The sequence below is a fragment of the Nicotiana sylvestris genome, chromosome 12 (assembly GCF_000393655.2).
Source record: "Nicotiana sylvestris chromosome 12, ASM39365v2, whole genome shotgun sequence".
NCBI classification, from domain to species: domain Eukaryota; kingdom Viridiplantae; phylum Streptophyta; class Magnoliopsida; order Solanales; family Solanaceae; genus Nicotiana; species Nicotiana sylvestris.
Window position 1 is genome coordinate 4888517 of NC_091068.1, and position 10296 is coordinate 4898812.

At 36.6% G+C, this 10296-nt stretch overlaps 1 protein-coding gene across 2 annotated transcripts; it reads right to left on the reverse strand.

Annotated features, from left to right (window-relative positions):
* Positions 1–4685: 4685 nt before the first annotated feature.
* On the reverse strand, positions 4686–9687 carry LOC104234855 (uncharacterized). 2 transcript variants are annotated; one of them, XM_009788506.2, is made up of 3 exons: positions 9548–9687; positions 5995–7738; positions 4686–5601 (listed from the first exon to the last, which is right to left on the reverse strand). In XM_009788506.2, exon 2 carries the CDS (start codon positions 7678–7680, stop codon positions 6073–6075), a length of 1608 nt encoding a protein of 535 aa, XP_009786808.1. In that variant the 5' UTR covers positions 7681–7738; positions 9548–9687; the 3' UTR covers positions 4686–5601; positions 5995–6072. The 2 variants fall into 2 exon arrangements, with proteins under 2 accessions (XP_009786808.1, XP_009786796.1); XM_009788494.2 differs by having other exon boundaries at positions 5991–7738.
* Positions 9688–10296: the final 609 nt, after the last annotated feature.

The following is a 10296-nucleotide window of genomic DNA, read 5'->3' on the forward strand; positions in this document are numbered from 1 at the left end:
TCACCCCTTGCGGGGACGAAAAAAGGAGGTGTGACACCATCCACCCACCCCAACCCCCCTCCCTCACCCATAAAATATTTGTCAACTCACATATTTTAGGGTAAAAGTTTTTTTTTTATTCAAGATGATCATGGTTCTAAAACATGGGTCAAGTTGGGCGGATTGGGTTATGACCCATTGTTTAGCCCATCTTGACCCAGCTCATCTTAATCCAAATACACTTTGGGCTAGGTTGGGCAATGCCCCATTTATTGACCTAACCCATCTTGACCCGCCCAAATTCAGCCCAACCCGCCCATTTGCCACCCCTAAGTAGGGGTTACTACATGAGGGTCAGGCGGGGCATCAGTTGGATTATTAACAGGGCTAGTAGGTGTATCATCTAAAGCCGGTTGCGTTTCATCTAAATCATCATTTTCCTCATCATTTTCAAAGATCGTTTGATTAGGATAAATAACATTCATAACTTATTCATTTAACTGTTGACCTGGTGCAACATCATGGCAAAATTGACTATCGAAAAATTGAAAACAAGGGTTATCACTATCAAGAATAATAGGTGGAGGAGGACGGGTAACAGGTTTGGGTCGGAGAGCCGGGGGAAGAATAGTAGCTTGGCGACTAGATTCACCAATTTTAGATTTTCCCTTACCACCAAATATTTTTTTCAAAGAAATGTCCATATTAATTATAATTATACTGAATAAAACAAACAAAACTATAATGTTAAAACTTAAGAGTTGGAACGAGTTTACCGAATTGACGAACAACTTCTTGAAAATTGAATATCGTTGAAGACTTGAAGACTTGAATACTTCAATTCACCAACTTCACAATTTTTCACGAAATTGCAATAATAAAGCAAGCAATTATAGAAGAAAATTAGAGAGAGATTGAGAGAGATTGATGAATTTGTGAGTAAAAATGAAAGAATGAAGGGGTTTTTTATAGTTGAGAATAGGGAAAAAATGTAATTATAAAAAGTTTGGGATTAAAATAAAGTTTGGGGGCCAAATGACTATTTTTTAAAGTTCCAAACGACTGAAAATTGAAGGCCAACGGCTAGATTTTAAAAATCAAATCGTTGGCCCTTTTTTTTTAAAAAAATTTTTTAAAAAAAATAGTCGTTGGGGCCCGTTTGGCCCGGTTGAACCGACCTAGGCCCGCTTATCGATCCCGGGCTCACGGGCTATTTGGTCAGGACCGACCCGCTATGGGGTTTTGCACCACTAGAGACCAGCCCGTTTGAACCGGCCCATTTGGCCCATTTGGCACGCGGGCCCGGGCTAGGCCCAGCCCACAATACACCCTTACACTCGTTAAGGAAATACAAACTTCTAGAAAAAAAAAGTATTTACTAAATTAATCTTAATTAATTGTTACCTTGACACATTAGAACATGCAAATAAAGGCAAATCTTGAAAAATAAAATTAATTCCTTCTTAATTATGTAAATTGACATTTATTTTGGACCAAAATAAAAAGATAATTATTGTGGACCAGAGGGAGTAATAGTTAATTAAAGTTTAGTATGTAGTCGAGCGTTTTTATTTTTCTTTTTCAGACAGGTAGCATTTATTATTAGTATGGTATTTTTTTACCCTTAGATTGCTATTACTACCTATTGTTTGTTTTTTAATTTCAGTAACATCTATCAAGAAACATGTGTCTACTTGAGTTACTAGTTTTGTCTTAACTTTACAATTGGTTACACATAAAACTATCATGCTTTTGGTCGAGGAATGCCATGTGATATGTATAATGTCATTGATGGAGATAATACATAAATTAAGAAAATATTTAATAAGAATAAAATAATCAAAAAACTATTCTTTTTTAAGGGGCTTGCACAAGAGAATCACGACACATATTATGAGAGGGAGGGAGTATTAAAGTACCAAAGTTTGATGATCGACTAGTACTCCTCGGTCCTCCCGATCCACTTTAAGTGATTTTTTTAGCTCTTTTCACACATGTTAAAAAATTTACCTTTTAATATTAATTAACAATGAAACTGATCATACTAACCTTAATTTGCTCATTAAAAATATAACAAACTACTTCTAAACTCTTTACTTCAAGGGCAATTTTGGAAAGAAGAAAATAATTCCTTCTATCCGAAAAACTCAAATATTATGAATCATTAAAAAATAAAAATAAAAAGAATCAAAAAGTCACTTGAAATGGACAAAAGGGAGTAGCAATTTGGTCAAATCCCAAATTAAGACGAGACAAGTGACTGAGGTTGTGTTCAATATAGCTCGTGCTATATGATCTTAAAAAATGAAAAAGACCGTGCTGTTTGTGGTCCCTTTATAATTAACAATGATTGTGAGTGATTGTAAGGATGAGAGTAGTAGAGATGAGGATGTTGAGGTGGATGTGCGGGCATACAAGGATGGATAAGATTAGGAATGAAGATATTCGAGAGAAGGTGGGCGTGACCCCCATAGAGGACAAGATGCGGGAAGCAAGACTCAGATGGTTCAGGCACATCCAGAGGAGGAGCACTGATGCACCGGTGAGAAGGTGTGAGCGACTGACTGTGGTGGGCACGAGGAGAGGTAGAGGGAGACCTAAGAAGTATTGGGGAGAGGTGATCAGGCAGGACATGACACGTCTTAGGATTACTGAGGACATGGCCCTTAACAAGGAATTGTGGAGGTCGACCATTAAACTTGTAAGATAGGGGAAGTTGCGGATATTCCTACAGTGTACTAGAGCGAGACTAGCCAGTTAGGAGTTAATCTTAGGATGCTACTGATCAGATACAAATGCAGGGATTTATCCGTTGGATATTAGTATACCTTCCATCTTTTCCGTATTTCCTATATTTCTTATATTGTTGTTATTTTGTTATTTTATGTTATTTTATGTATTTATGTTATTTTATGTTATTGTAGTATGAGTTTATTTATTGTACTAGTGTATCGTCTCTTGTTGTTTTCTTGAGCCGAAGGTCTCCTGGAAACAGCCTCCCTGCCCCTCGGGGTAGGGGTAAGGTCTGCGTACATATTACCCTCCCCAGACCCCACCTGTGGGATTATACTGGGTTGTTGTTGTTGTTGTTGTTGTGAGTGATTGCAACACCATGATATTCTATGTTATGGATCCGTGTGGTATGCAAACTAAATTATAATTTCATGACTAATTTTTGTGACCGACTTATAGCCGTTTGGCCAAGCTGCAAAAATTAGCTTATTTTGAGAAGTGTTTTTTTTCAAAAGTGCTTTTCTCAAAAGTACTTTTGGTGAGAAGCAGTTTGTGTTTGGTTAATTAGTTTGAAAAGCACTTCTGAGCAGCAATTAGTGTTTGGTCAAACTTTAAAAAATTGCTTTTAAGTGTATTTTTCTCAAAAGTGCTTCTCAAAAAAGTGCTTTTGGAGAGAGCTACTTTTTTCTGCTTTTCCAAAACTGATTCTGCTTCTCCTCAAAAGCACTTTTTTCCTTTTAGAAACTTGGCCAAACACCTCAATTTTTGGCCAAAAATATTTTTGGCCCAAAAAATCACTTTTTTCGTGGAAGTTTCTCTAGGAACATACGTTGTGCACCAAATATGTTGGTGATAAACTTTTTTTTTTTTTTTTATGGAATTATCCTTAACTTTGACTCTCTTTTGTGGGACCAGTCCCAAGAGAAATTGGTACGCATAAGACCTCCAAAACTAGAAGAATTTTTAAAAGTGAAACGTATCTCCAAACATAATTTCAAATTCTAAATATTATTTTTTAATTAAATTTCAAATAGTACTCGCCTATTTAAATTGTTATTACTACCTATTATTTGACTGCTATCTTTCGTTTTGTTTTTTCTTAATACCTTGTTGTTACTATTTGTTTCTGGTGATTCTTTTCATCTTTTCTTCGGCCGAGAATCTATTAGAAACAATCTCTTATGGACAGAATGCAATGCCAAGCTTACTCTATGTTCTATCCCTTATCTTTTTCTACCCCAATTGGTCATGAATGATATTTCAATTTTTGTAGCTTTCAAACATTGGCAGCCTATTTACAATGTGGAGTCATAGGAATATGCATTGCTCTTTTAGAATTGAAGAAATCTAGTTTTTTACTTTGTACAAGAGCATTTGTTTTTCAATTTCAGTAACATCAAGAAACATGTACTGAAGTTACTAATGTTGACTTAAACTTTATAATTGGTTATCTGAAAATTTTGCACATCAAATTGAAGACCTTAAAAGTAGGGGTGGGCGTTCGGGCAGTTCGGATTGGATATGAAAATTTCGGTTTGGATTTTCGATTTTCGGATTGAAAAAATAACAATAAAATCCAATCCAAATAAGTTCAAATTGGATCATTTTTTATGTTCGGATTCGGATTAATCGATTTGGATATTATGGATTTTTGGTTTTGAACGTATAAGTTGAAATGTTTCTACTTTTTACAAAAATGAATATCCAAATGAAGTACTCATGTTAAATTGCCTGAAAAGTTCCTCATTCTTTCCGCAATCATCCAAATAAAGTATTCAAATAATGAATTTATTTATATAAAAAAAACAACAGAGACATCAATATGACCAATAAGAAATAGCAATAGTAAAATCATGTCCAAATAGAAAATACTATGACAGTAACTTAGGAATTAATATTGAATATATGAGATAATATCTAATGTGTAGGGTATTTAACTTATTACTATTGGCATATGGATAATGGACTAAATATAAAGTATAAAAATTTCGGACTTCCGATATCCAAAAATCCGAAGTACCAAATCCAATATCCAATCCGAAATCCAAAAATTTTAAAAATTAAATCCAAAATCCAATTCGTAATCTGAAAATCCAAACAAAAATTCCAAAAAATTCGAATGTCGGTTTGGATTTCGGATTTGGGCAAGCTATGCCCACCCCTACTTCAAAGCACAAGATAAAGAACCAAAAACAATTACAAACATATGGTACTCTATGACAATTATAAACCTCCTATAGAATCTACTATTAGACAACTAAAGCCATCCCATTCTTGGTTCTCCCATGAGGATAGGTCTAGTACACAATTTTCTTCTTCTTGATCGAAGCTCTCATTCAGCCTGTCGCAAGCTTTGAATTTATCTTTAAAGCTTCTCCGGCTCTAAGTCAATCTTCAGTTGGTTTATTAAGCACTCTACTAGCAACATTCGTCCATCTGAACATTGAAACAGTAACGAGAAAATGTTCCACTCCTCCACATTCAAAAAAGTTAGCTTTCTGTGTGAACCCGAACAGAAGCAAATACACACTAAATCAGAGCAAGTTTAGCTGGACTCTTTAGCATAGAGGAGAAAACCTAGTAACATAAGACTAGAGCATAGCAAGTTTAGCTGGCCACCTTAACATACAGGAGAAAACCTAGTAATTAAGAGACTACAGTTCGACTCCTACAAATGACTAGCATTACAAGAATGAATCTTATAATTGATTGATTTGTCAACATTACGTTTCATCACCAACGTTATGTACAGGGAATGAAATGGTCTTCGGGCTTTTGAGTTGACATTCTAAGATCAGTGTTTGATAGCTATACGAGCTAGCTCCTTCGCTCCAATTAGCAACGCTATAATCTTTGCATCATGCCATGTGAAATGACCAGATACATTTCCTGTATAAAAATGAAACAAACAAATGCAGTTATTACGATATTTCCTGGACATACAAGCCCCCTTTGCACTAGATCAATCTTTTTGGAGTTCTTTTTATCTAAAACTCAGCCCAAAGCAACGCATCATTACTTTTCCCCACACTACTCCCAAGTCTTAAAATAAGATAAGTACTTATTCCAAATATGTCAAACTAATACTCAAGTTGATGACGATGCATTAGAATATAGGAATAGGACGTATTTAGTACATCCAGTGACGCATTTAGTGTAGGTACCGCCTGCACTCAATGCCTTCGATTTGACCTATTTACAATTGGATAATCTTTAAAAAATTATATATTGACGCTATGTCCAAACTGACTGGAAAATAAAGGGTACAGGATACCTACCTACCAATTTAAAAACCTGGATCCGCCTTAGAATACATGTTCCTTGAGCATCTCTCTCTATAGAATCGTCCGTGCTGACACTTCATGGAACAAGTGGTTTTCTATCCCAGGCCTCCCTTGCTCCAACCAAATCAGGACGGTATCTCTTAGCTAACACTTCTACTTGTGCAGCAAATGACTTGTTTTCATGTTGACTTATTTGACGAACCATCTGTTTCCATCTTTTTCGACACAACTCTCCATCCCTGTGGTCAAGAAGATTGTCCCAATCCACGTCCTCTATGCAACTTGCATCCAGTTCAAAAAGGGCATCAATTAGGCGATAGTCATCAGTGTCTGCCCATTCACCTGTGGCCACCATCGATGAAGTTAATTGTCTGTACCATTTATTGCAGCAATGTTGAGAAATCCTGGTGGACAGATTGTCACTAATTGCATTCCAGCAAATATTATCCCGTAACATCCCATGCTTAGATTTCTTCTCTTCACAGAGCTTCAGTTGCAGATCCGCGTTTACCAAATCAAACAAAGTCTGAATTTCCTCCTGATCCCAATTTCCTTTCTTCCGATTGGCTAGTTTTATCCTATGCCATGCATTCCCCACATGAACCGGATGTTTCCCAAGTTCATCGGCCAAGACGGTCCACTTGTGCCCATGTTTTCCATGGAACTTCCGTACCATCTCATACTCCTCTTCAGTCCATTTACGTTTCTCACCCCTTCGAAACAAACGCTGTGCACGAGAATAAACTGCTCTATAAGGTCTGTACGGTATAGCCTTCCCTATTTCTTTCCAGCAGCCCCTTACTTCAGGATTAGATATACAGTTTATAACCTTTTGCAACCCTTCTTCGCCCAAGTTATGTACCTCTATGTATCTATAAACAGCGTCTTTGACAATTTCATCTTCTTCTTGTGTGAATTGTTTGCCAAACAGTAATTTTTCGTCCTTATCTTCATGCTTCTCATCACTTGGATCACTGTTAGGAGGGAAAAACTGTACATGATCAGAAAATCTCACTCTTTTTTTACTCTTTTCATGTGTAAGATCTTTAGAATTGGGTCCTAACTTTGTCTTTTTCCTCTTTCTGATATTAGCTTCATCTATTTTGCTATCTGTTACCCCTTCTGTAGCTGTAATATCATCTTGACTGACACCAGCCAAGACATCTATCTGTCCTTCCTTTTTTTTCCTCTTTTCCTTTTTCCTTTTCTTACTCTTCACCTCGTCTATAACATTTACATCAGAGCCCTCGTTGAGCGTCTCAACCGCCATGGTTTCCTGTGTTTCGCTCGCACTTTCATGAGCAATTGCTTTGGTGTCAAAACTCGCATCATGCATTGTCAATGTCTCTCGCTCATTCTTCCACTTATTTTTTTTTTTCACAACATTTTTAACAGCATCCTTGCAACTGTCTTTACTGGATTTCCCGCAGCCTCTTTCTTTCTTTCTCTTGACGTCGCGATCTTCACTTTCTACGGGTGCTTTAGTTTCCATCTTTGCCTTATCCTTTTCTTTCCTGGTCCCTATAAAAGAGAGATTCTCTTCCTTGAAACTTAAATCACACGCAACAGCTTCGACATCACCCTTTGTCACTCCTAAACCATTGGAACAAGCACTTTTTTTCCTTTTCTTGGATTTCTTTTCCAACTTCATGAGCATACCAACCTTCTCATCTCCTTCGACCATGCCTCTTTCGGATAAGGATACCTGTGTGTCTTCTTGCAATGCACCAAAAGTGGTTTCTCTGCAAAAGGACAAATAGAGAGACAAAAAGAATGGCTAAGAGACTGAGTATTTTTACCATACCAATAAGTACATGATGTTTATGTTTTTAAAGAGTTTAAGTCATATACATCGTTAGCGTAACCAGTCTTATTTTGAAAATAGTAATAATATTAAAAGTCCTCAGTTTTGGAATTTCTGATTTTAAGTTGAGAGTCAAATGCATCTCAAATATAAAGCAAACCCCAAAAGAAAAATTAAATCGAACATCTATATAAGGAAAAAATGGTGCAGTTCCTATATTACCATCGCAAACTAAAATGGCTACACGATTAAAGCAAGACATTAAAACTTTAAACTAAATTTAACATCAATAAAAAGGAAGAAGTAGCTGCCATTTTGAAGAGAAAATAGAATTACACTAATTAATTTTAAGCACCAAAGTAAACCCCTGCAGCTAGAAACTATTCTCTAATATATGGGACCTGTATTTGTGGGTAATCTTTGTAAAACTAGCATGGCTTAGAAGCCGTTTGATTTGTGCATATTTTTTGCAACAAGTGAATAATTCCAAGCAAATAAACTTCACCATTCTTTTGATTAAGCCACAATAAAGTTGATGCCGTGTAACTAGAAGGTCACGGGCTCGAGTTGTGGAAACAGCCTCTTGCAGAAATACAGGATAAGGCTGCGTACAATAGACCCTTGTCCTTGTCCGGCCCTTCCCCGAACCCCGCACATAGTGGGAGCTTAGTGCACCGGGCTGCCCTTTTACAATAAGATATCCACCAGATCTAACACCTAAAAGTATTTGGCTTTTTCCTATCTAAGAGGGGAATCAAATTTTGCAACTAATATAGCATCAAAGAACCATTGTTTTACCTCTCCAGAGGCAGCTGCAACAGAGCAATATGTAACATTTCATTTCAAAACGCAAACTCTCTTTTGAAACCCAGAGACATAATCAACTTGAGAGCACCAACTCAAGAAAAGGGAGTTGGCAGTATGCTAAGGGGTCTTTTGGTTCACATACCAATTATGCGGAGATTATAATGTAGTGTTTGTTATACAAGAATTACTTATCTACCAAATCATGAGGTAAAACCCCTTATACTTAATGCAGATTTATTTAATACCGCCAACCAAATTCTGCATTCAAAATGCAGTTATTATTTATTCTTATGCAACCAACCGAAGGCTGCATTTGTTATGCATCAATTATTTTTTCTTCTGTAACCAACCAAATACTGCATTATCTTTTGTGGGATTTTTCGCGGAGATTAATTATGTCAATACTATTAACCAAACGACCACTACCTATCAAATTAACAAACTTAAATTTACAACAAATACCATAAGAGCACCAAGCAGGGGTGGAGGCACAAACCAAGCTATGGATTCGGCCGAATCCAGTAGCTTTTGCTCAAATAGTGTATTTGGTGTTTAGAATTCATTAAATATGTACGAATATAAAATTTAGAACCCAGTCATTAACACTTGAAGTTATCATTCTAAAATTCAAAATTCATAAGATTGAAATCGTGGTTCCGCCTCTGGCACCAAGTGTGTGACTAACATCATAAAAGTTTACTATAAATACCATAAGAAACAAGATTCAAATCGCAGAAAAGACAAAAAATTTAAGTGATTTCTTTTCATCCATCTAAGCTAGGAGTAGAATTCTCTACTACCCAATGCAGTTTTCCAGATTAACAACTAAATAAATAAAACCCGACCCAATATTTGCCTAATAGCCAGTGAAACAATTCCTAAAATCACAAGATATAACAAAATATCAAAAAGCTTAATGGTTTTTCCCAATTTGTCAAACCTGAAATTCAAATCACTGGCGGGCAGCAAGAAGACGGACACTGCTTTGTGACAAAATGCAAAAATCCTTTGAGATTCGAACGTAATTTGATTTGTGAGATTCTCAGTTTAATTTCGGGTTTCAAGTATGGGCTCAATTCTACAGTGGGTAGAATTACCAGGCCTTCCTATCCAATATATTGGGCCAAATACAAAAAGACATATAAATTTCGGCCCATATAATTAAAAAAAGTAACTCGGTGCACTAACTCCTGTTATGCGCGGAGACCAGGGAAGGGCCGGACCACACGGGCCTATTGTACGTAACCTTACCCAAAATAGCACGATATAACAAGTTTTCGGACTGGTCATTCAAAAATAGCCAGCATTTACCAAGTCAATGAAAAATAGCCACTATTTTGCTGCAACGGAGACCGGTCCAGCATAATATACTGGAGTTCGGTGCACCTGTGGATGAACTCTAGCATATTATGTTGGACCGGTATACATTGCTAGCTCCAGTATAATATACTGGAGACTGGAGCACATGTGTTCCAAACTCCAGTATATTATGCTGGACCTGTATACTTGCTAGAACTCCAGTATATTATGTTGGAGTTCTAGTGTACTTATGCTGGAACTCCATTATATTATGCTGGAGTTCCAACATACTTATCCTGGAACTCTAGTATAATATGTTGGAGTTCAAGTATACTTATGCTGGAACTCCAGCATAATATACTGGCGTATTTTCCGGGTTTTGAACAGTGT